This window comes from Neolamprologus multifasciatus, chromosome 13, assembly GCF_963576455.1.
Source record: "Neolamprologus multifasciatus chromosome 13, fNeoMul1.2, whole genome shotgun sequence".
Taxonomy (NCBI): domain Eukaryota; kingdom Metazoa; phylum Chordata; class Actinopteri; order Cichliformes; family Cichlidae; genus Neolamprologus; species Neolamprologus multifasciatus.
The window spans coordinates 13,403,559-13,429,645 of record NC_140451.1 but is presented as its reverse complement, the minus strand read 5'-3'; the positions used below and the strand labels follow the sequence as shown (position 1 = coordinate 13,429,645).

The following is a 26,087-nucleotide window of genomic DNA, read 5'->3' as shown; positions in this document are numbered from 1 at the left end:
CAATTAGGTCAAATCTTTATCAACATGTCTTTTTTTACAGAAGCATCCCAATGCTTACAATAAATATAGGCTTCACCTTTAAAGCATAGACACTTCTTGTCCAGTAGCCAAAGAGAATGTGGGGCAAACTTGTGTTGTGGAAACAATGGAAAAATATCATGAGCCTTTGAATATTTATTGAAGGCACAAAATACATTCGTAACACAAAACACATGACTGGCACATTTTACTGGTTGTTCGTACCATGATTTTTTTTTTTTCTGTGTGTGTATAAGGCAATCATCAGTATCATGTGATTCCTGTAAAGGTCACTAAAAGTGAACGGATACATTATTAATGTGAGGCAACTTCTCAAGCAGCTTCAACTATAATTCAAGTGCAATTTAGTACAAAAAAAAAAACCTAAGAGGTGAGTGGCTTCAATTCATGAACGTCATGTTAAACAGGTTCAACTAATATAGTAAATATTAAATGTTTCAAGTTTGTCACTGACATCAGATTAGCTCCGTAGTGACACCTACAGGTGTAAGAGTGAAACTGCTGACGATAACTTCAGATTTTCTAAAACAAGATTTAAACAAATGAATGCACAATTACTGAGAAACTAAAGCACTTTTAGAAATACCACAGAAACAGATTTTCAGACAGACTTCAAAGAGTGAACTTTTCAGCTGAGAGTGACATCAAAATTAAAACATGTAAAACCAACTCGCAGTAAACATTGCAGCTAGTGATTTTCGACATGCACATGGCCATGCTGTGTAAATAAAGATGACACATTTATGTCATATGGTGACGGCTACATGCTGTAGCTTTGCATAGATCCTAAAATATGTCCAGGATGCACCACGTTGGCTTTGCTGGACTTTGGTTTTCTGTTACACAGCTATTTTGCAACTTTTATTTAAGCTGAGGTGGGATGTGTAAAAGGATCTGAAGGTTTCTAGGGCGAAAGGGTCTTCATAGCTCCAGCTTTGCAGCAGTCTGCAGGCACTGTGCCCTTACTCGATACACCTTAACAGAAGGTTCTCTTCAACCACACATGGTCAGATAAAGCCACTAGCAAGGTAACAAATAAAGTTAGACAAACAGAAAAGTTTGACAAAAGGATACTGGATACATTTTCTTTTTAAAACAGCACTCACGTCTGTCAGGGTCATCTCTGCCTCTCCTGATCCCGCCTCGTCAAAGTTTCGGAAAGACCCTATTAATTCAAAGTTTTCATCATTTATTGCCACTGCATTAATAATGAAATATGGTGCCACTATGCTGCTTTTATTTCTAATAATGTGTCTGTCAACATTACTTACTAAACATGGCTTCAAGCTTAACCAAGCAGCATATGAAGCTGTCAAAGTCAATCATCTCATTCTCTGCATACCGGGCCACCAGAATCTGGTGGAGTCGATTATTCAGCTTGAAACCTACAAAGAGTTTAAAACGGGTTAGTATTCACTTAGTGGTCAGTATGACTACTTTATAGCATAATTAGGTATGCCTTGCTACTTCCAGGTTGGATCTGCTTTTGCCTTCAGAGTTGCTTTAGTTCTTAATAGCACCGAGTCAAAATGCTTGAAACAATTCATCAGAGATTTTGGTCAAAGAACTTCTGCTCACTGGATATTTTTGTCTGTTTACAACCATTCTCTGTAAACCCTAGAGACGCCATGTGATTGGCTGTTAACCTATACTTGGTTTAACAAGCAGTCAAGCCAGTGAAGTGACCGGTGTGTGTAGCTGTGTCAATATGATGCTTTGATATGAAAAATTATACCTGCTGCTTCCACAGCAAGTCGCATCTCATATGAGCTCATGGCCCCTGACTTGTCGAGGTCGAATTGTCTGAAGACGACCTGAGAGATGGAGACGGTAACATAAATAGAAATACAGACAATCTAAGTATAACGTTCCTGTTTTAATCGCTCTTACCAGCCACTTTCGGATCTTGTTCCAGAGGATCTGAAACTCCACAAGTCCTAAACGAGCACTACCATCTTTCTAGGAAACATTTTGTCAAGGGGCCAAACAAATCACATGCTAAAGGCACAATTTAAATAGTCAGTTTTGCAAGATTTAGGTGTGATAACACCAGAGGATACATCCATCAGGTTCACCATGGTCCTACAAGACTCCATACTGAAGCCATCAGTCTTCAGGTCTTTGTCTGAAATGACAAAAAAAAAAAAAACCTTCTTCAAACCATCTGGCTAAAAAAAGACAGTTAAAAGGGAATGGGCACTACAGTGGAATCTAATACAGTAATGGGAGATGTATTAGCAATATGTGAATTGCACCCAAAATAAAGAGAACACTCACGCCGGGCGACGACTCTGTTTAGAATGGTCCTCAGCTCATGAATAGAAATCTCCATGTCCTGCAAAACAACAAACGACAATTAAAGTTTGCAACTAAGAGCAACTTTACTGGCTTTGTTCCTATCATGAATACTGCAAACGCAACTATTACCACTACATATGGTGTTTTATCAGATAATTATATAAAAGTAGTTGTACGTAGGTGAAAAGATGCTAACCAGTAAGAGAGATCTTTTCAAAACCTACCTCTCCTGCAAGTTGAGCAAACATGGCCTTAAAAGAGTCATCAATGTCATCTTCAGTTATTTCTTCCTGTAGGAAAGCAAACCATGGTAGGCACAGGGTGTAAAATCAAAAAGCCTTAGCATTCTTGCAATACGTGTAATAATTTAAAATTTCCAACTGATGTATACGTACATCCTCTCCCAAATCGGCAGAGACTTCATCATCCAGCTCTCTGCAACAGACAAACTCTATTGGTACAAGGCCTCCTTTTCCACACATTGTAATCGGTGAAAATAGATAACAAAATACAAGCGTAAACATACTCGGTCTCTGACTGCTTCTCAGTGAACACCCTTAGGACAAAGTCGGCCTCTTTACTGGGCTCAAAGGTGGAGGGAACGATGAGGTACTCTCCTGGAGGTAGACGGAGCCGTGTGCTCACCTCTCGGAGGTTGATGAAGGTTTCCGAGCGAGCACAGGAGGAATGGCTCAAAAAGAAATTCTTCTTCAAATGGACATTTTGGCAGCCTCTGTACTAAAGGCAGCAGCAAGCAGAACATTGGTTCAAATACATATGCAGGCTTTTAGCTCCATTTACTGTAATCACAGTCATACATGGTTCACATTACACTAAGAGTAATGGTAATGAATTTTTTTTTAAAAAGTAGTAAAGTGATGCTCTGCTTACCTCTTCTGGAATCTGCAAAGACAACAGGGGAAAGAGTTAAGGAATGAGCATGAGGATCCTTTTAAACATACAAACAAGGCAAAGGGACAATACAGATTTTCTCTGTTCGCACCTCATACAGAGCAAAGCCAATGGTGTGCATGTCTTGACCTTGACGTCGATATCTGCGCCGGTCTTTCTGCATGAGGGCTACTAAAAAACTGCACGCCACCTCATCGTCCTCTGGGTCGTCGTCCTCCTCCAGCAGCGTGATCTTATACTGAGGGTTGATCCAAAACGTGTCTGCACAGACGGGACATTTATGTTTGCCTGCTTCATGGTCCAACAGTCACTCACCTGCGGAAACTGTGTACACTTGATTGTAAAAGTCATGTTTGTGGGGTATACACAGTTAGGACTCACTGGGATGGTTCCTGCAGCCCCCGGCGGTGCTCCCTCTCCTCCACGTGCCGTAGAACTTGATGGTGTTCCAGTGGCTCAGGCTGTCGTCACTCAGAGCATCTGGAGTCAAGTTGCAGATCTCTAGTCGAGAAAACTGCCTGATGAAATCACTGAAGGACATCCTGGAAGATGTAGGTGTAGCTTTCCTTAAACAGCTAGTTCAACACTGTGCTTTTTCACTCACTATAAGAGTTTGATGATCAAATATGCAGCACTCTCATATCTGTGTGTTAATGATAAACCTGAAGCTGGGAAACAGTAAGTTTAGCACTCTAATAGATCAGAAGGAAATAATTAACAGCACATTACACTGGTAATTACAGCTGTACAAACAAACCAGCTGGGTTTTTTTTACAAGATAACACTCCAGCAGCAAGTCACTGCTTTTAAGTTGTTTTTGGATGGAATAAAATCACATTTATATGTTTACAAAATGGATTTAAAGGCAAAGATTTTTTATCTATGGTCAGAGTCGGTTTAGTGTTTACTCTTAAACTTTGATTGTTTATGCTGAGTTTTTGCTAAAAGCCTTGTTGTAGCTTATTGTTAAGACAAAGACACAATATTCTCATCCCGGCAAAAATATCTGTCTGTTTCTTTAAAATCATCTAGTACCAAAACTCGCCATCTTCCATCTGCAGATGCAAGTCTTCTCGTTCAGAAGGGTCGATCTGATCCCATTCAGGAGAACTACAAATGACAAGAAAAGCAGGCGAGAACAATTAGTGAAGATGGTGCGCTTTATCTGACCCTTCCTGATTTGTTATTTCTTTTAAATATCTGTCATGCTTACGTGTTTCAGATCAAACTAAGTTAAAACAAAATGCCATTTTCAAATCATGATTTCGTCCATTAAAAGAAAAATGCTGCCTGGTCCTTTGTGAAAAATTGCCCTCCTTGTTAAATCGTGAATTAATTGTGATTATCCACATTTTTGGAAAGCTGAGTTCAATTTCATTAGCCACACGCCGGCCTGTTTGCTGCCAAACCTGCTGGATCGAGAGACCAAACAGAACCTGCCATTAAAGGACCTGGATGACTCGCTGTAAATGATAGAACCATGAATTCTGCTCTAACTGAGAATGTCTGGCCATCAGTTCATGCTCTAAAAATCAAGCATACTTGGATTATGCACCAGGACAGCAAACTGAAACACCTCTGAATGGCTAACAGAAAACAAAGTGGAGTGGCCTATTCAATGTCTGGACTCTGGACTGGAATCAGAGTGAGATGCTTTGGCATGACCTTCAACAGGCTGTCTATGCTCAAAAACACTCCAACATGCCTGAATTAAAGTAGAGTGGGCCAAAATCCTTCGCAGTGATGTGAAAGACTCAGTGACAGTTATCCCAAAGGCCTGATTGTAATTATTGCTGCCAAGGTCAGCACAACCAGTTACAGTTTAAGGGGCAATTACCTTTTTTCAGTTTTCATAAATGAAATCATAATTTAAAACTGGATTTTGTATTTTCTCAGATTATCTTTGTCTAATACAACAAAGTGTTTGATCCAAAACATGTAAGTGTAATAAATATACAAAGAACTAAGAAATCAAGAAGAGGGAAAATACTTTTTCACAGCCACATATGTTATAGTCAAAACAGATGGGAAACAAGAAATACAGCATACTCATATTTGAAGGCACTCACTTGTCACTCCATGCACCAGTCCACTCCACCTGGCCCCAAGGGTTACGTATTCGGATGAGGCGTTCGGTGTTGCCATGGAAATTAACCTACAAAACAGCAGAATGACAGAAAAATTAAAAACACAACTTTTATGGTCAGGCAGAGATTAAAAACGATGCCCAATCCAGCAAACAACAGCAAACAGACCTCCTTCAGCCCAGTGAGTGAGTAGGCGTGGCCTTTCACAAGCTTCTTGAATGTAACAGCCTCCATGTCAAAGGCACTGGTGATCTGTATTTATATAAAACATGATTACTGCATCTCAGTATAAGTCTTTTAGCATGGAAAGAAACAGGAGTGCTTTTAATAAAATGTGTTCAGCACTTACATCGATGGAGCAGCCCAGCAGGGAGCCTCTCTCCAGCGCTTTGCCAATTATCCTGTAGAGATCTCTTGGAGCTCGGCGGAGCTCATACATCTCAGACACACCACCAGTGAAGTCCTCAAACCCTTCAGTGGTGCTCCCTCCAGACAAAGCCTCATAGGAGCCATTCAGCCTGATAGCACATCAAGAACACACTTCACATTGATTGCCGTACACAACAGCTCTTTAGATTACGGCTTGCTGTTAAATGCTAAGCGATGTAGCGGGCAGACACCTACTTAGCATAAGCTTTCTCCAGGAGTGCACTCCAGAATTCATTACCCTCAGCTGAATGGACAAACATTAGCTCCCCATCCTTTACTGGCAACCTGTCATCAATCACGACATCTACCCATTCGCCAAACTGCCAGAACTGCAACACAGAGCAATAATCAAGAACTCCATCCAAATGAAGTGCTTGCAATGAGAGTTTGTAGAAGATGATGTGAAATTACCTGAAAGTGGAAGATTCCTGCATAGTCATCTTGGAAGGACTGACCGTGTGGGACAACCCGATGAAGAAGCTTCTCATTCAGCGTGAGAGAAGCAATGGCTGCTAAGAGCCAGCAGTCACCTGCAATTTAAAAAAAAGAAGCTAGGAACCTCCATCCATCTGTGGCGTCCTGGTTTTCATGGCAGATTCAGCATTAATGACTCACCCAGTGCTCCCTGACAGATGTCTGTTCTGGTTGCACCACCAACGATGAACTGAGGGTCTTGTGTTAGTTCCTATGGAGAAAAAAAGAAAATAAGTCGTTCTGAGAAATATTTTTGGAAATCAAAAATCAAACAGTCAAAGATTTGAACATTTTTTAATCTACAGTCAGGGTATAAAGAAAGCACACCCTCTTTAAATTCTGAGGTTTTTATGTATTGGGACATAATAAAAACAATACAGCCTTTAGCATGTCTGAGAACAACACAGAAGTTGACTGTGGAAAACCCTTACTGCTTCACTGAAGCAAGTGTGTTAAAAATAATGCTAAGCAAGAAAGACACCGGGGCTGTTTGTCAATCTGGGAAGTGTTAGAAGGCCATTTCCAAATGAAATGTAGGGCATCATTCAACAGTGAGAAATATTCTCTCAAGTGGCAAAGATTCAAGGCAGTCACCAATCTTCCCAGGAGAGGAAATCTCGCCAAATTCACCCCAATGTCAAATCATGCAAGTTAAACTGCAAAAACAAAAAAAACCAAGAGCAACAAACTCTACTGACCTCAGTTAGCATGTAAAATGTTAACGTTCATAACAGCACAACTGGCAAAAGACTGAAAAAGTGTGGCTTATTTGGAAGGGTGGCCAGAGGAAAGTCTCTTCTCCGAAAAAAACAAAACAAAGGACGTGTCAGCATGGCTTAAAATTGCAAAGTTGCATTTGAACAAATCACAAAACTTTGAAACAATATTCTTTGGGCAGATGAGACCAAAGGGGAGATGTTTGGTCTTGATGCACAAACCCAAACACAGCATATCGGCACAAACACTTTGTAGCAACTGTCAAGCACGGTGGTGGAGGAGTGATGATTTGGGTTTGTTTTGCAGCTGCGGGACTTCTAGAGTTAAACATGAAGCCATCTGTCTGACTGCTAATGCCTGGCCCAAACTGGATCCAGCAACAGGACAATGATCCCAAGCACAGCAGCAAATGTCCAGACCTCAACCTGACTAAAATGCTGTGGTCGGTCCTTAAAAAGCTGTGCATAAACAAATACCAGCAATGAACTGAAGCACTGCCATAAAGGAAAGTGGGTCAAAATTCCTCCTCAGTGATATGAAACTAATAAAGTCATAAAGAAAGCAAAATGTTATTGCTCCTAAAGGTGGCACTACAAGCTAATGAATCATGGGCAGTGCTTAGTTTTTCAAACACTGTTTCTCCGTAATGGCGTCATCTTTACTGAAGAATAACATTGTGAAACACATTGCGTGTTGCTGTTCATGTGAGGATGTATTTATTTAATTCCAAGAACTGGAGAGGACTAGATAATGTTTATGTCCTGATATGTAAAACCTTAGAAAAGAGGGTGTGTTTTCTTGTTATCATGACTGTAATGTTTGAGGCATCATATCATTTATGTGCCAACTTCCTGCACTGTAAACAAATGTCCCAGGGAGGGAGCGGTCAGAGAATGTGTTACATGCCAACAGCTGCTGTGGTCAGAGAAGTCCCTGTCTCTACTTGTCTTATTCTGTCTGAGCTGGCATACATGAAATGAGAAACTGCCATCGATATGTTTGCTGGCAGGTCCAGTCATGTCCAGCGACAGACAAAACAGCACACAAGTTGTGAAATATCACATGAGATGGGCCAAAAGCAATAAACTTTTAATTGTCTTTGTATAAATGTCTGCACAATAAGTGTTATTTTTAATTTCAGATTCTCATATGAGACTACAGACTACGGTGCCTGTGCATCCTCTCGGTTATCTCACCGTGGGCCTCATCCACTCCACATCCTTTGTTTTAGAGGAATAGGGGGCAAGTTCCTTAAAGCCCAGAGATGGAGGCTCGGCAGGGAAATAGGGGTCTTCAAACAGGCAGCCTGACTCCAGACATTCCTGCTTCAGTGCCTCGTAATCCTGGCCCGCAAAGTGCACAGCTTGGTCCTTGGAGCCCATCCCTTCCGCCCGGAGCCTGTTGGCATATATGCTTGCAGATATCCCTCCAACTGAATACATGCTGGTGCAAGATAAAAATACAGAGTTGGTGGTTGGGTATGCACGGTGCCATCTATAAATAGCAGCAAGCTAATCTGTGACACACTCATATCAAGAGTTATAATACAGCAATCAAAACCTGCATTCAGCTAGCTGGCAACCCTTTGTGACGCAGAAATTCAGCATTATGATGTTAGCTTGCATCTAGCATAAAAGTGAAGGCTGCAGGCTCTGAGAACACTGAGGTCTGTCAAGTCATTTATTATTATTATTATTATTATTGTCCCTTATAGGTAATGTAAACAACTTAAAAAAAATAGGCATTTCAGATTTTTTTTACATTTCATATGCAAAAAAATAACAATTCCTTCACTTAATAAAATGCATTTTTTCAAAATTTTTCAAAATGTTTAAGAATTGTTTTTCTGAGTGTAGTGAGGTGCAAAGTGTCCAGATTTATGACCTCAGTATTTCCTCATTCCAGGTTACGGCCCCACAAAAAGCAAATCCTGCAAGTTTCCCTGGTAAAACCTGTCATAACTCAGTTTTTTCATTCTTAGTTTAGCTCCAAGTTCATTTTGTATTATCGTGAAAACAAAATGATAAGTGATGGCATTAACAAAACATCTGGCAGACAGAAAAAGAATAGTGACTATGGGTAACTGTGTTATAAGAATCACCACCCTGAACCCAGAGCAGCAAAAGAAGAAATGTGATACCTTGTCTGTATTTGCAAGCTGAGAAGGAGAATCAGACAAAAACAGAGAGAAAGGTCATTCACATAAGCTGCTTTTTTCCCCTTAAATCAGATACACAATACAAGGAAAATGCAGTTTAAAATTGATTGGGGGGGGAGGGGGTGTCTTATTTTCCAGGTTATATTCAAATCTTCAAGGAAAAGAAAAGAATATGCAAGAAATCATGAGTTCAAAAGAAGTAAACGTCCCTTAGACTTGAATTTGGTACCCCATGAATCACTAGATTCAATGACTAGATCCTTTGCCTCTCTACTTGCCTCAAAAGGAATCCCAATGAGCCAAGTTAGGTAAATAGTCTGGGCGCTGAAAGTTGGAAGGGTAAACTTGGCTGGAGCTGCAGTGGTGAGGGGGCCAGGACATTCGTGAGAAAAATGGTTAGGTTGGAGAATGAGCTGGTGTGCAAAAACAGGCTATGCTTTTGGTAAAAACAATCCGCAGACAGGAACATTGTTTAAAGGGCCATCGTGCCCCCGCTCTGAGGCCCCACTCCCCATTGAGCTGCGGGAATTCCTCTCTGCTCTTTCAAAGGCTGCTGATCACAAGGATCTTTTTATTTCCTCCCAATAAAGTAATCAATAGGACTTCAGCAGCACCCTAACAAAAAACAACAGTCTGTCAATAAAAAAATAAAAACAAGAAACAGAGGAGCAGTATTAGTGTCTGAGTAATGCACGTTTGCTGCTTCAGTTCTTTTGTGATTTCACAGGCCCGAGACTTAAAAGTGACATTATGTCATTACACAAATGGTTTAGAGCACCTGTTCAGAAGTGTGCTGCAGGCCTGTCTTTACGCGCACCCGCTTTAAAGATTTCTGGTAACAACAGAACACATTCACACTCTCGTTTAAACCTGGATAACGTAGCTGAATTAAATCTGTGATCCCAGAATTAGACGGCTGTTATTTGTCTTGACTCTTGCGAGAGATAAAGCATGCATTAAATCAAATCAAACCGCACTGTGGCCTGCACTTCACAAGGCACCGTTAACCTCAAGCTCTCCAAATAACAAAGAAATAAAACGCACAAAACGACACTCACCGCCGCTTTCACGCTAATTTCCAGCTTCTGGCAAATGAACTGGATACAGTAGTAACTGTATAAATCTGTGGAGACACTGGTTCCGTTGGATCGCAGGTCCAGGCCAAGGTCCAACCCCTCTGCGCCGTCCACACTGCTGCACCGCCCCCGCTCCTACAGGAGGAGGGGCCACCGCTCACACCCACCACACACTGCCGCTGGAGGCGCTAAAGATGGCAGTTAACCATGAACAAAACACTTACATTGGTCAATATCACGCTATGAAAATATGAAAGGCTGAAATTACAACTAACTGCAACATTATTCTGTAATACTGTATAACACCGTCATATTTAGGCCTAAATAGAAATCTTCTTGATTATTGTACCTGACTATTTTTGAGCTATTAGCCTAAAACTTGGTATATTGGCACAGTGCGCGGTGGGTCCTGACAACCTGAGGGCAAAAGTAGAAGTGGCAGGCCTAAAAACTATCATTGGGAGAGGAACAGTATCTGAAAGTCATCTCTTTAAGAAAAAGGAAAAGGTTAATCAAAGACCTGATGCAGGATTCATCTGGCCTTCAGTTAAACCATCTGTTTTCGGATGTTTTATCTGAAAATTAAGTTTTTCCTGTCAAGAAAAAGGAAAGGAAACAGAGATAGAGGCTGAAGTATGACAAATTACACAAGAACCGGACTAAAAACCATTAAGAATGGAGTGATGAATCCAAAATTTGGAGTTTCTGGTTCAACTTTTGATTGATATGTAGAGACAAGGTTCAGGAGAGGTTGCAACAGAGAGCCTCTGCAGCCATCTGCGGCTCTGTCATTGTTTTCGGATATTTTTCTGCCAGTAATGTTGGAGATTATGAACACGAAAAGTACCATCAGATTTTGATCCACCATGGAATACCATCTGGAAAGCATCTGATTAACAGTAACTTCATATGGCAATTATCCTAAACGCAGTACCAGCGCAGGATTATAAAGCAGCATTATAAATGAACTGCAGTCAAGTCAGAGCTCTCAAGTCTCTTTAGTCAGTTTCTGTAACCCTCTGACCTGCACTGACTTCAGGTTGTCTTTCTAACAATGAAGAGTTTATTTTGACCAATACACCAGTGCTTATCTTGGGTTAAGAGTAGATGAATAAAACACTAACAACCATGCTTTTCTGAAGAAGGGTAACCAAATAGTAAATACCCAATAATAGCTGAACCGCACTCTTTAAGTGCGAGCTAAAGAAACACGGATTCACCGAAATACAAACAATTTATCCTAAAATGTAAATGCAATCATAAATGATTCTGTCTTAGTTCTCGTGTTTATATTCAAAAAGTGTTTATAGGACCGAAAGCAAAACTACATTTGTGAGAGTTTAATATCATCGCTATAAAGGTTAATCATAAGCTCGTGTGTAATGTTCAGCTGGGTGAAATTCTGCGCTGATCTATAGCAAACACTTTGATAACACCAAATAATTATTACCAGGGAGATAAAGTGTTATAAATGACTACAAGGATCAAGGGCGTAGATTTGGCATGGACGGAAGGGACATGTCCCCACCAATATTCAGCGATTATTGAATTGTCTCCACCAATAATTTGATCTCTTCGAGTAAAGAAAAACAAACCCGATAGAAAGAAAAAAAACCGATCTGTCAGCGTCACCCAGCGGAGCAGAAAGAGTTAAATTACTTTCTCTACTGGAGTCCTACGTCATGTGACAAATATGGCCAGTGTGATTGGCTGAGCCTTTCAGGGAGCTCTGTTTAGTTTTAGCAGCGGCAAGCCTGTATTTATGTAGTATTTATTATCATGACAACTGTTAGGCTGCTGACGTAAATTGATTCATTAGTGTATATTTGACAAAGAATCTGAATTGACATGTCTCACTTTGTATATGGCACGAAACCATGTGTTATTTTATCAGGTGGCAATATGTCCTAGTGCAGTCAGAGGGGAAGAGCCAGGGCCAAAGGTGAGGCAAAGCAAGGATATAATAATAATTGTAATCTGAGGATAAAACGCATGTACTGAGGCTGAAAGAAGCTTCAGTGCTCTCAGAAGACTAAAAACATGGCTAAAGTTAACAATGAGTCAAATGAGATTAAACAATGCTGCTGTATGTCCACCAGGAGAGACTGGACAGTATAGATGTAAAACCAATATGCCAGCAGTTTATCTCAGTTAACGAGAGGAGCAGGCATGTGTTTGGCTGCTTCACATAGTGGACATTGAGTTGTTGTGTGGGACACCAGTAGTCCATGTCTGTTGCTGTAACAGTAGTTCGTGTTTAGAATAGAAAATCCCAGCTCACTGACTTGATCGGGGCAACAGTGCCTAAAATGTTGCATAATTTTGCTGACAGATCTTTTACTTTGTGGTAATCTTAGATGAGTAGTTTTATGGACAAAACCCACCAGGTCATTCAGTGTTCCCTTAGTGCTAATGTGTCAGAGATGTTGGTGTAGTATAACTGAAGTAATGTTGTTAAGTCCTTGAAGTCATATTCTTTTATTGTCATGACTGTATTTGAAGCTATTTTTATGTTTGTATGATACCTGATTTATATGGAATATGGCTGAAGTAAACTAAAGTATAAAATACTTAGTCAGTCATTTGTTTAATAGTAATTTAATTATTATACAATTCACATATAAAACTATGAATTGTAATTTTAAATGGTTTAAAAGCATGTAGAATAGCATATGTAGGCAAGTATATTTCTCCTTTTTTATCAAGAAGCAAAGACAAAAAAGGAAAAAAAAGAAACAGGGCAGGGTTCAGTGGTTGAATCATCCGTCCCCGCCAATGCCAAAACCAAATCTACGCCCTTGACAAAGATTAAGGTACACACAAATATAGCTGGTGTAAATATGATCTTATCCTTTGTTCAGGTGCAGGTATTTGAACTGGCCTGTTTTTAACGGATGTTAAAAATACGCAACTAACACAGTGCCTCCAAGTGGCCAAAAAAGTTAATATTGCAGTTCAAGTCTGTGAATCGGCTGAGGCCTTTGCAGAGAACTAAAACAACATGTCATAAAACACAAAAACTGTTGTACTTATAGATGGATTCGATTTATTTAGCTGTAAGAGTGTTGCTTTGTTGTGTTCTGGTAAAGCAATGTTGCAGTAAGACCAACATTAAATTTTGCTGACACAAAGACAGCAGGTGAAGTCTGTTTGTCAAAGGTAACAGACACCATGTGATTAATGTCCTGTTTTTGAGTCCGCCCCAGGAAATCTGTATTGTGCCTTCTTCCTGCTTTTGTCTCTCATGCAAAACTTTTGGTTCACAGTAGCTGCAACAGGGAGCTCAGTGCAGTCCCACCCTGTGGTAAATAATAATGAATTATTAAGCCCGAAGGCTATGCTTGTTTTTGACACTCATTATCCATGTTATGTTCATAAACAAGACAGTGTAAACACAGCGGTTAGGGGTTTATGATGCAACGTTCAATGAGCTGCTTTTGCTCCAGTGTTGGATAAACCCAGAATTATTATCTGGGAAGACACCGTTTATCTATTGGGTGTGACTTAAAATTCTGCTTAAGATGGAAATCGGCTCTTAAAAGAAGTCTTATGTATTCAGGTGTCTGTGTTCCTGCCTTTTGCACATGAATCGTGTTCTGTTAAAAGAGAAAAAAACAACAACTCGTGCCAACAGCTTGCAGTCAGTGTAACTCCTGATCAAACTGACTTTAGGAAGTGTTTGAGTAAGGCTTAACTTTGCTGTGCTCTGCATGGAGGATGTGATAAATAAGAATATATGTTTACACGCAATTGGATCTGTGCATCAACCAGGCTTAGTGTTGCACTGTCATTTAGATCCCAGTTGTTTTCAAGCTCAGTTTGATGGTTGCTAAGAGTCCTTTTCACAACTCTTAACTATAGTTACCACATGCAATCACGCTTGGAGAGAAAACATCTCTATTTTTTTGGGTTATGGTAAAATGTAGGATGAGAATGTCCCTTGGGTGTAGTCCATATTTGTCTTTCAGTTGTGGTCACTGCCATGTTAGTGCAGATTTGCTTAGAGCTGCTGTTGGCTGCTGTTTGCCTCACCTGTCCTAGCAGCCCCACCCTATTTGTCACCTGACCCCGTGTTCCAAGTACCTGAGAGAGCTATAAAGAAGGCTGACACAAAGGTACTTCGGATTGTGTTCACCTGGCGAAAGATTTGTTCATCAGTGAAGCCTGAAAGAAAGGACAAAGAAGGATATTTACTGCGACCGGATTCTACATACAGAGTTGTGAAGATGACATCTACAGCAAGTCGACTGGCCCGTCAGCAAGACAGGGAATTGGGCATTGGCACCAACACACAGGCAGTGAAATTCTACAAGCAAGATTATGAGGCTCTGCGGCAGCAGTGTCTGGAGACCGGCAGCCTGTTTCAGGATGATCGCTTTCCTCCTGAGCCTAAATCACTGGGCTACAACCAGCTGGGACCATACTCATCAAAGACTAAGGGCATCGTTTGGAAGAGGCCAACGGTAAGAGGCAAACAAAGCAAACAATCATTTTTAACACAAACATATCATATTTACAAGACTTTCATTATTTTATTCATTAATCTAATTATACTGTACTTCCCATTACTGAAGGATGTTTTGCTTTCATTGTAGGAGCTTTGTTCCAACCCTCAGTTCATTGATGACGGCGCTACAAGGACGGACATTCAGCAGGGAAGTCTGGGTAAGTGATGACAGCTCAATGATGAGGTGAGCTGTGTTTTTTAGACATTTGTGAGTAGCACCCACATATTCTGCAATGGTTGTTTGTTGGTTGCAAAGCTGCTACGCTGTTGTTGCCCAATCTCAGAGCATGTAGTCATATATCTGTCCTTACCGTGCAGGTGACTGCTGGCTCTTAGCTGCCATAGCTTCTCTGACTTTGAACCAGGACATTCTGGCTCGTGTGGTGCCTCCTGACCAAAGCTTTACTGAAGGTTATGCTGGGATATTTCACTTTCAGGTCAGGAAATTTTTGCTTCACTTGCTAATTTTCTTATCTGGTTTTGTTAATAAATTCTAAATAAAATTACACTTTTGGTAAGAAGTGACATACATATAATACTGAACCTTTTTGTGCTGACTGTATATGTTATTTATAGCCTATTTAAACAACAGGGGTTGAGCCAAAGACCTTGTGAAACAAGCGCATTTACATTCAGTGTCTAAAAAAATTGTTTGTGTATTGTGGATTACTATTTGTAAAATTAACTAGTATAAATCACAAAGATTTAGTGGTCCTTAAAATGTCTTCAGAATTTGAAAACTGATAATGATTCATCTCATAACTCTCGGCAGGCAGATCCCCACTACAGTTCCCTTTTTAATTGAATTCAACGATACTGGCTCCGTATTTACTTGCTATCAGATCGACACCAAATTTTGCAATATCACACAGCACTAGTGTTTGGATAGGTTTTAACAAGCCCCAGCGCTTACTACGTGTCACAATGTTGACAATGTTGACAACCCCTGAGGGCATGTCCAGGTGATGTGCTTGCCAACACCCCCCCCCCCACACACACACACACACACACGCACACACATACAGTAAAAATGTATGAGAAAGCATTTAGTAACTTGACACCCTTGGACTAAACTTCAGCCCGAAGCCCTGGAATAATGCACTTAAACCTATGTCTCACTGTGTTATACCTGTTTTTTTCTGGAGCACTGTCTGTTAACCCTTGTTTTTTTTGTTGTTGTTTTTTTTTTTTGGGGGGGGGGGGGTTGTTTTTGTTTTGGGTTTTTTTGTTTGTTTGTTTTTTTTGGGGGGGGGGGTTGTTTTGTTTTGCTTTGTTTTACTTATCTATATTTTTTTTTTTTCTGTAATAATATCTGAATGATCTACATGGGAGAGTATGTATAACTATATCTATGTGTTTCCTCAACACTGTTCATACACGATGTACATACATTACTATTATACACTTTTTTTTATTAATTTCCTCCTCTATTTTATTTGAACTCTCTCTTCCTGTTGGTTAAAATGTTGTTGGAAAAGCAATAAATAAATCTTTGAGAAAAAAAGAAAGCATTTAGAGAAGTTACTTATTATTTGCCTAGTTAGATGATAGAATAATCGCACCCGTGGAAAAAAGTCTCCTTGTACTTTTACAAGACGAGTGTGTATTTAATGTTTTCAGAGGTTTGGGGTGCTTTGGGTGTGCAAACAGACTAGGAAAGTGCTTTAAGAACCCGTCCGTTCACCAGATTATGTATAACCTGTCACTAAGAACCGACCAGAAGCTCGGGTAACAGTGCTAAGTTAACAGTTCAACAAACTTGATCTCAAAATCTTGTTCATTAATAAAAAAGCACTCATACTTATCAATGTTTTCTATCAGTTCTGGCAGTTTGGTGAGTGGGTGGATGTGGTGGTTGATGATCGTTTGCCCACCAAAGATGGAAAGCTGCTGTTTGTTCACTCAGCAGAGGGCTCAGAGTTTTGGAGTGCACTGCTGGAGAAGGCCTACGCTAAGTATGGATAGCTCCTCGTATATTTTTTTGCTTCATCATAATGGCGTGTATGTGTACAAATATACATTTACACTACCCATGTTCCTTTGTGTCTGACAGGGTGTATGGTAGCTACGAGGCTTTGACAGGAGGAAACACTATTGAGGGTTTTGAGGATTTCACCGGGGGAATTGCAGAAACATACAACCTAAAAGAGGCTCCAGCAAATCTCTTTCACATTATTCAGAAGGCCCTGAGCCTGGGTTCACTGATGGGTTGCTCTATTGATGTAAGTCTTATTTGCATCATGATTTGCATTACACTTTGCACATAAGCATGACATCAGTCTGATAGACATTATCACACTGGATTTAAATTTTGCTGTTTTCAGATCACCAGTGCCTATGAGTCAGAGGCAGTTACATCTCTAAAGCTCGTAAAAGGACATGCATACTCTCTCACCGGTGCAGAGGAGGTACGTGGATTATATAGACTCTGAACTGGTATTCAAATTAAAAAAGAAAACAAAAAAAAGCGTGCACTACATTGTATTCCTATTAAATGTGCTTTATTCTTCAAGGCTAATTTTAAAGGGCAACAAGTGCAGTTGGTTCGCATCAGGAACCCATGGGGTCAGGTGGAATGGACAGGCCCTTGGAGTGATGGGTGAATATTTATATTTTGTACATATAAAGGTAGTGCAAGGAGCTCAGAATATAGCCACTGGTTCTCTACATTGACGGAAGTCAGTGGCGGTAGTTTGGGACATGTGATTTGAATCCCACCTGGATGCTTCTTAGGTGAGGTGTTTCTGGCAGACACAAGGCAATCTTGAGATATTATATCTCAGTTGGCCTGGGAACACCTCTGTGCACCAGGAATAAGTTAGAGCTGGATAAGTGGCATGGATGGATGCTTGGTTGGATGGATGGATGGATCATTAGCTACTATTTATTAATACTAGGATTCTTCCTAATATCAAAATTAGATCCAATGAATGGAGCCACGTCACTGAAGATGAGAAGTTGAAGTTAAACAATGTGGCTGAAGATGGAGAGTTCTGGTAATTCTACATGCTTCTACATTATACTGACTGAAAATTACAATTTTATAATAATAAAATAATATCAAAAAGCTCTTTATGATCAAAACTGCTTTAAAAAAGCCTTCATTGAACAATCGTGTAAAAGTTTCTAAAACGAGCCAAAACGATCAAAAGAATGACAAACCATCCAGGTATTATGTTGCAAAAGACATCAGCTCAAGTTGAGTTAAGGCTGGACTGTATGTAATACCACTTTGAACAACAACATAGAATTTTTTTTTTTTTTTAAATGTAATCCTGTTCAAGCTGGTCAACTACTTTCCGGTAAAATGCTGCCACCTTGTGGTTTCCTTAAATCGTGCAGAGGGTTTGGACAAAAAGTACCTTTAAACATTAAGACACATGCTTTAAAAAATGATCCGAATATTATCTTAAGGAGAAATTGTTCTCCTCAGGATGTCCTACTCAGACTTCATCAGGAATTTCTCCAAGCTGGAGATCTGTAATTTGACCCCAGATACACTCACTAGTGATGATGTGGGTCACTGGAACTACTGCCAGTTTGAAGGGATGTGGAGGGTCGGCTCCACTGCTGGCGGCTGCCGGAATCACACAGGTTAGAATGAAATCAAAAACCTTGTATGTCTGAATAAGAACTCATTTCATGGTCCAGATTATAAAAATTATTATTATTTTGACTTGCTGTCCAGCCACATTCCCATCCAATCCTCAGTTCCTGTTGCGTCTGGAGGATGTGGATGATAATCCTTTGGATGGGAAGCAAGGATGCACCTTTCTGGTGGGGTTGATGCAAAAGGATGGACGACGGCTGATGAAGGTTGACCCCAACCTCGAGACAATCGGTTTTGCCATTTATAAGGTACCTTAGCTTCATTTCATATTGCTCATAAAATCACATACTTTTTTTGACAGCTGACAAATTTTCTGAGATATATTTGTTTCCTTTCTTGCAGGTTCCAGAAGAGGTTTGTATGTCTACTTTCCTTTAACTCGTTCCTTCTCTTTTAAGCTGAAATTTGAAAAAGAAAGTGGAAACCACAGGAATCACAAACATAGCTCGACTGATTGGATTGAGAGGAGCCTGACTTTCTGTATCTGTTCAGTACAAAGGTTGCAAAAATGTCCGCCTCGGGCCTGACGTCGTGCTGCGTCAGAAACATGTAGCCATGAGCCCCACTTTCATCAACACACGGGAAGTGTGTGGCCGCTTCAATCTCCCACCGGGAGAATATGCCATAATTCCCTCAACCTTCCATCCCCACAAGAACGGCAGCTTCATCCTCAGGGTGTTCACAGAAAAAGAGGCTGCAACCAGGTATCTGTAATGTGACAAGCAGAATAATTCCTCAGATTTCAGCACTTTACTTTCTACTGCCATTGAAGTTGAAAAGCAAAGCTAAAGCTAAAAAAGTAAGCTTTTTAATCAGAAAGACTGTGCTAAAGGTGTGTTTCTTTTTCCTCAGACGACTGGAGCAGAAAATTGATGCTACGATAAAGGAGGTAATAATGTGACACCTGACAGCTGTTCGTGCATAAAATAAAACTGCTTTTCTTTCTTCATTACATCTGAAACTGAATCATATATGCCATCCTGAAACTTAAATGCTTAACATTCATGGTTTTAAATGTTTAATTCCACATTGATCAGTTCGTTGTTTTTATCTTTTCTGTTTTTCTCTCACAGGACAAGGTATCTGAAAAAGATGTAGATCCTCATTTGAAGCAACTCTTCAAGCAGCTGGCTGGCAATGTAGGTTGAGGGACATGAGAACCTTTTATTACTGTTATTTGGCTCTGAAGTTAATGACTGCCACTTTTCAAACAGAACATGGAGGTGTCCGCCTTTGAACTGATCAAAATTTTAAACAATGCAGTTTCTCAGCGTGAGTACAACAAAAGTTTAAAGCACTCTTTTTTTTTTATGAATTAACAGTTGGAGTGAGAAATATGTTGTCATTTTCCTGCAGGGTCTGACATTAAAACTGATGGATTCAGCCTTGAGACAGGTCGCCTTATGGTCAGTCTGCTGGATGTATCCTATTAAGGAGTTGACTGCAATTTTTTTTTAGGTTTAAGTAATCGTATAATCTGGAAGTCAAAGTACATAAATAACTGATGGTGAGCTTCATAGTAACCTTGACAGTCTCCAGAAAGATGAAAATGGGAAGCTGGGACTGATGGAATTCCAGTTGATTTGGAAGAAAACCCAAAAATACTTGGTGAGATTTAAATAGTTTCAAATCCATGCTGGTTATCCTTGAACACATCTGTGTATATGTTAATGCAAGGCATGGCTTCTTGGCTCATACAGGAGATCTTCAAGAGTCATGACACAGACAAATCTGGTACCATGAGCTCCCATGAGATGAGAGATGCTGCCAGTAAAGCAGGTAACTTTAACATCCAAAAAGTCCCGCTTTTGTCCCGTCAGTCCACAGAATGTTTTCCTAAAGTCTCGGGGATCATCAAGATGTTTTTGGCAAAAGTGAAACGAGCCTTTGTGCTCTTTTTGGTCAGCAGTGGTTTTCTCCTTGGTACTCTCTCATCGATGCTATTTTTGCACAGTCTCTTTCTTATTGTTGGATCATGAAGGCCGACCTTAACTGAGACAAGTCACACCTGTAGTTTTGTTGTTCTGGGTGCTTTTGTGACCTCCTGGATGAGTCCGTGGTCACTCCTGGGAAATGTCACCGCTGTTCGAAGTCTTCTTCATTTGTGAATAATGGCTCTCACTGTGGTTCACTGGAGTCCCAAAGCCTTAGCAGTAGCTTTGACACCCTTTCCAGACTGAAAGACGTCAATTACTTTGTTTCTCAGGTGTTCTTGAGTTTCTTTTGACCATGGCGTGATGTTTAATAATTAATAATTAACACTTATTAACTTTTATTAAATAAAGCATGTCGTTAAGGTGTAGCATTGAGGGTGGAGCAGTTTTGCAGTCTGACTGCATTTGGGTTTCTCAGTCTGGAGCTGGAGGGTAAACAGTTCATATGTAGGGTGGGTGGGGTCACGTAGGATACAGCTGGATACAGGAAATAGCTGATGGTGTAGATGTCCCTCACCCAATAGTCCTCTGGGCAGACTTTACCACCCTAGGATGTCAACAGATCATCATTTAAAAGCAGCATTTTGTAATTCCTCGGGTTACAAAATGTCTAACATAAACATTTGCTACATTATCTGAAACATGTAAGTGTAACAAATATGCAAAAAAAAAAAAAGCCTAAGAAATTAAGGAGGGAGCAAGTATTTTTTTCACAGCACTTCATGTTTAGACACCTTTGCACACCATTGAGAACATATATTCATTTTAGTGGCCAACAGGTGCATCACCTTTTGACTGCATTAAGTCTGACTGTACAGACGTTTGTGGATTCAAGTCTTATTTAATGGTCCCAACAGTCAAAAAGAGCATAACGAGTGTGCTTTAGGGTGTGACTACACTGTCACTCCTTGTGGCATTGTGGCTATAGGATGATATACATATTAGAAACTGCCAGGTCTGATACGCTTGCTAAAAACCAAGAAATTCACATTTCAAAAGTTTATTTTTCCTGGATTATATTGTATTAGACTACTGAGACGTACATAAACAGACAAAAGCATGTGTGTGCATATTAATGTTTGTCTGTGTTTTAATTTGTGTGACATGGAAAAGAAGTAATAGAACTATATCAGCCAGTTAGGGGACTGCCGCCTTGTATGTACTATTCAGGTGTACTGTTCCACAGGAACTAAACCTGCATGGGTGAGGCTGTGCAACACGACTCCTAAGTTATTGTAGAGTTTACGTAGACATGAAATCTTTTCAACAATGCACTTCCCTAGCATCAGCTCTTCCTCAAATATATGGAGATAAGATTACGGTGACCTCCGGGGTGTCCGGGGGGATTTTTGAGATTAATGAAAATGTCCCAGTTTTTCTATGGGCCTACAGAGGACCCATATGTGTGACATCATCCCCAAGCTGCTGCTTTGTGAGTGGTTGTTCTGCCTCACAGACGGGACAGAATGCGCCTGTTTAAAAGTTTAAAAGATGCCAAAGTGCAAGTGCAGCTTTTCATACGAACTGCAAAAGAAATTTCCCTTGTCCCGACCCAATACTGGTAATTTTTCTTATACAGATGAGGCCTTATTTCTGTACCATTATTTAATTCCAGAGGTTTTTATGTTATTTTTTTGCACTTGTTGACTTGTAAACGCCTAAATGACATTTTTTATTTCACCATTCATTAACCGCACACAGAAGGCATCGTTTAAATATGTTAAAATTTTCTTTAAGCAAACAGTATTATTAAAGTTCTTCATGACTGGGCCAAGTGTCCTCTTTTTTGGAAATCAAAATATGGTCACCGTAGATAAGATGGAAATGTTTTTGTTTCCCAGGGTTCCAGATCAACAGTGCTGTGCTGAGAGCTGTTGTAAACCGTTACGCTGATGCTCAGTATGCCATACACTTTGACAGCTTTGTAGGCTGTCTCATTAAACTGGAAATGCTCTTTAGTAAGTGTCACTAAACACAGCAACATCTCTTCTACATGTTTTATCGCTGTCTGAAATGTCTTTTTGTCTTTGTTGCTTTACCAGAAGTGTTTAAGACCCTGGAAAGGGGTGACTCGGGCAAGATTGAGCTGAACATGCAGCAGGTGTGTAGGAATATAACAAAGGCTGCTGGTTTTTCAGCACTTCTCATTCGGACCGCTAGCTGCATAATGTTGTTTTTTATTGCAGTGGCTGTGCCTGGCAATCTACTAGCCCTGACAGCGACACAACAAGGACCCCTTTCAGATGGGAGCACAGAGAAAGATCAGCTGATCAACAGAGAGTTCCTTCATTTCTGATTTACTTTTCACACAGTATATTCCAAATGCTAAAGTCCCTTTGGCCTATACTATGACTGACATGTATAAAATGCCATGTTAGTTGGTTTTTCAGGTTTTTCTGCAAATATTTCTGTTCAGTAGGGAAAAACTTGGTAGTCTTGGTGGCTATTTTGCTTTTAATTTCTTACAACTTCTGTCAAGCTATAAAAATGTGTTAAAAAATAAAAAATAAAACAAACTAAGAAACTATGGCATCTGCACTCTTTTTTGTTACAAGTCAAATGTTTAAATTACTCAGCAAAATTCAGTTGGTGGTCTGTGACTGAAACTGCTGAGCTGGAACAAGTTTTCTGGCATGCAAAATAAAGGGTGTGGTGACAGGTGAACTGCACATATGACACTTGCTCACAACAAGAGAGATGCAGACCAAAGTGGCTGCACGAGCTCCTCTGAGATGCAAAATGCTGTCGAGGACGCCGGCGAGAAGTGCAAGATTTCACCCTTTTTGTTTCTCTACCGTTGCCCTAACATTTAAGAGGCTTTCAGAGATTGGAAAGGTCTGAGAGAGTAAAGACTGAAGCAGTCAGGTATGTTTTGCCTTTGTTTTTTTCCTCAGGTTTCACAATCAAAAAACCTCTGAATTACATAATTGTGGCCACTACACTGAAGCAAATCCCACCATTGACTTTGACGACTTCCTGTGCCGCCTGGTTCACTGTCCTCATGATCATATTTTTGTCTCGCTGACATGACACATAAAATTTCAATGTTCACTTAACTTCAACAGACTCCTTTAAAACTTTGGACAAGGATGGGACAGGTCAAATAGAGGTGATTTTTTTAGAAGTAAGAACTCATCTGCTACACATTTAATCATGAGTCTCTACACTGCAAAATAAAATACCAGCCATTGTTGTAATTTGATGCCATATAAATAAAACTGAATTAAACTCAACTGAACTGAAGTGACTGGATGGATAGATAGTAACTTGTGCCTGTTTTTGTTTTTTAATCCACAGTGCATAAATGTTGTAGAGGACCTCAGCTGCAGAATTCAAGCTTGTGCTGAAAAGTCATATATATCTACACATTTGTTTGTTTGTGTTTCATGCAACTCAATTAGTTGATGGCAACTGTGTGAGAATCTGAAGATTTTAAATCTGCAAACAGCACGGTGCATTTGCTCAAAGAATCTTTATTTGGGTAAAAAAAAAAAAAAAAAAAACAGTCAGTTGTTTCTTTTTCCACTTTGTCCTTTTAAAACTAGCATGAAATAAATGTGATGTTTCGAGGAATATGCTTGAAATAACTTTTCAATTTCACAATTTTGCTTTTTGTTGATCAGAATGAGGCAAATTCATTTTTGATGCAAATCATTCTTTCACTGTTACTTTTGCCTGGAAATTATGTCTCAGGTCTATATGACATCCTTTCCATTTACTTTGACAGTTTGTTTTTGATGCCAATTCCTTTTCAGCATTCACAAAGTCGTTACGCAAAGAAAAACCATTCTCATCTGCAGAAATAAGAAATTGGATTCACCTTGGAAAAGTGCTGACCACACCCGACAGCAACAGTACAGCACACTTGAATAGACTAGAAACTTAAACCAAGGTCAGAAGAACAATGGTTTTTGACCATGCAAGTGTGGAATTACTGTTTAGAGATCAAACCAAATCCACCTCTACAATATTCCCAGATGAAAACAAACTCTCCTGAAAAACAAATGTAAAAATTTGGAAATGTATTTCTAAACCGCACCGTGCAGTGGGCCTGCGTACATGCATCAAATAAGGCCCAGACAACTGCAACTGCAGCTTTAGAGCTGTAAAGTCACTGTATATATCATATGTTCTTCAATATGTTGTAAATAATAACACTTGTAGATTTTCATATAAAGTGGACCTGTTACACTTTTGCTTACTTTCAGCACCGTTACAAACATGGGTGCTAGAATTAAACTTGAGCAAAATCACAAATTATGAGGTCAGTGCGCACAAAATAAATCTCTGGGTTACAAGTATGGTTTGGAGACCGTGGCAGTGACAAAAAGGCCAGAGGCCTAGGTAGAGGTGGCAGAGCTAGCTATCAGGATGGACAAGACTGGAACTGAGTATATCTCAAGGACAGCTTGAGTTGAGCGGTTTGGAGAGAAAGGCTGAGATATTTTGGACATGTGCCGTGGAGAGTATAGCGTGTGTAGCCTGAGAAACTAGTTGCCGCACAGGACACAATAATAGGAGTTCTTGAAGTGATTTAATGGCATACAGATAAGATACGAAAACAAAAAACACAAAACATCCAATGAAAAAATATGCCTCTGGCTACACACATAAACAAAGTAATGCCAAACCAAAACCACGCGATCACGCTTGGACACACTGGAGACTGCAGACTATGTCTTGCTGCACATGTAAGGACATGGCGGTCTCTAGCACCTGCAGGTGCCGATCACTAATAACAACTACAAACATATAAACCATCTCATTAAAATGTTGCTTTATAACTTTTTTTATTGACACAACAAAGTCTCAACACATTCCAAGCATATTTACTAGGAACTCTGTCCGTGTCGTTGGGAGAGAAAGCCGACATCTCGCAGATTCTGATGCATTGGGTTCGCGCTTTGTGTTCACGTCTTTGTGTGGAATCAGTTTACCTGCTCTGATTTGCTGTTTTAGCTGTTTGGTGGTTGTAAAATCGATTTGAACTGGAAAACCGATTATTGAAACCCACCCCTAGTAGAAACTACTGTTCTTGGCAATTCTGCCACCTCGTGGCAGAGGTTTGTAACATCAAGTAAATGTACCTAACAACCCTAAATTAAAACCATTTTTAAAAACCAAAAACAGATTCAAAAGAACATGATGAGAGAAAATGTTTACAGGCACTCTAACATCCCAAGAGAAAACCTATATATCTCAATTATTAAATTACATTTTAACCACTCTGCTACATTTGGACCGTGGAGGTTGAGGATGGAGCTGCTAGGCCGAAGGAAAAAAGATGAAGAACACAGAGAAGATTCATAGATATAGTGAAGGAGGACATGCAGAAGGTTGGTGTGATAAAATGTAATGCTAAGGATAGAGTGAAAAACAGACAGATGATCAAGTGTGGTGACCCCTAAAGGGAACGGCCGAAAGAAGAAGAGGATACTGACAAATGCCAACAGAAAAGCTCAGCAGTGTCAACCATGTTAGTACCCATGATTTACCAGCAGATGTCACAGTTCTCACAGATTTGGTTACCGGCTGTTCTGACGTGGGTTGTGGCAAAACTCCAAATATGCTTGCAGCAGCATGAAGTATTCAACTCACAGAGAGCTATGCAGCAGCCATTTCCTGCCCTGTGTGGTTCAGGGTTGTATTTCCTCTTTTAAAACTTTGAGAGTGGCTGCTGCTGGCTGCCTTCAGCTCTGGCAGACAGGCCTTGCAAAAAAATATAAAAAAAACAAACAAAAATCTCAGGAACACTGATGAAAGAGTTTTCTGTGCTCAGTTCGATCACACCTTTTGCTAAACAGCTTCCCAACTGTGGGATAAATATAAGTCTTGTTCGAGTCACA

General features: G+C 40.0%; 2 protein-coding genes across 3 annotated transcripts; one reads left to right on the top strand and one right to left on the bottom strand.

The window, feature by feature from the left end:
• Window positions 1–161: 161 nt before the first annotated feature.
• LOC146505179 (calpain-1 catalytic subunit-like) lies at window positions 162–10,326 on the bottom strand. Of its 2 annotated transcripts, XM_085182067.1 has the most exons (23): window positions 10,173–10,326; window positions 9,097–9,114; window positions 8,153–8,399; window positions 6,381–6,450; window positions 6,177–6,295; window positions 5,961–6,094; window positions 5,686–5,854; window positions 5,505–5,588; window positions 5,319–5,404; window positions 4,285–4,359; window positions 3,631–3,791; window positions 3,341–3,510; window positions 3,229–3,240; window positions 2,864–3,075; window positions 2,733–2,772; window positions 2,562–2,627; window positions 2,317–2,374; window positions 2,100–2,164; window positions 1,930–1,998; window positions 1,775–1,853; window positions 1,311–1,424; window positions 1,146–1,204; window positions 162–1,059 (listed from the first exon to the last, which is right to left on the bottom strand). In XM_085182067.1, exons 3-23 carry the CDS (start codon window positions 8,396–8,398, stop codon window positions 1,033–1,035), a joined length of 2,115 nt encoding a protein of 704 aa, XP_085038193.1. In that variant the 5' UTR covers window position 8,399; window positions 9,097–9,114; window positions 10,173–10,326; the 3' UTR covers window positions 162–1,032. The 2 variants fall into 2 exon arrangements, with proteins under 2 accessions (XP_085038193.1, XP_085038192.1); XM_085182066.1 differs by lacking the exon at window positions 3,229–3,240 and having other exon boundaries at window positions 2,864–3,068; window positions 3,322–3,510.
• A 2,965-nt stretch (window positions 10,327–13,291) lies between these two features.
• On the top strand, window positions 13,292–22,761 carry LOC146505178 (calpain-2 catalytic subunit-like). The gene is made up of 21 exons (XM_085182081.1): window positions 13,292–14,653; window positions 14,786–14,855; window positions 15,016–15,134; window positions 16,519–16,652; window positions 16,751–16,919; window positions 17,022–17,105; window positions 17,211–17,296; window positions 17,619–17,693; window positions 18,131–18,291; window positions 18,386–18,555; window positions 18,650–18,661; window positions 18,800–19,011; window positions 19,160–19,196; window positions 19,381–19,446; window positions 19,522–19,579; window positions 19,664–19,728; window positions 19,847–19,915; window positions 20,008–20,086; window positions 22,083–22,199; window positions 22,284–22,342; window positions 22,428–22,761. The coding sequence occupies exons 1-21, from the start codon at window positions 14,417–14,419 to the stop codon at window positions 22,449–22,451; spliced, it is 2,103 nt and encodes a 700-aa protein (XP_085038207.1). The 5' UTR covers window positions 13,292–14,416; the 3' UTR covers window positions 22,452–22,761.
• The last annotated feature ends 3,326 nt before the right edge of the window (window positions 22,762–26,087 follow it).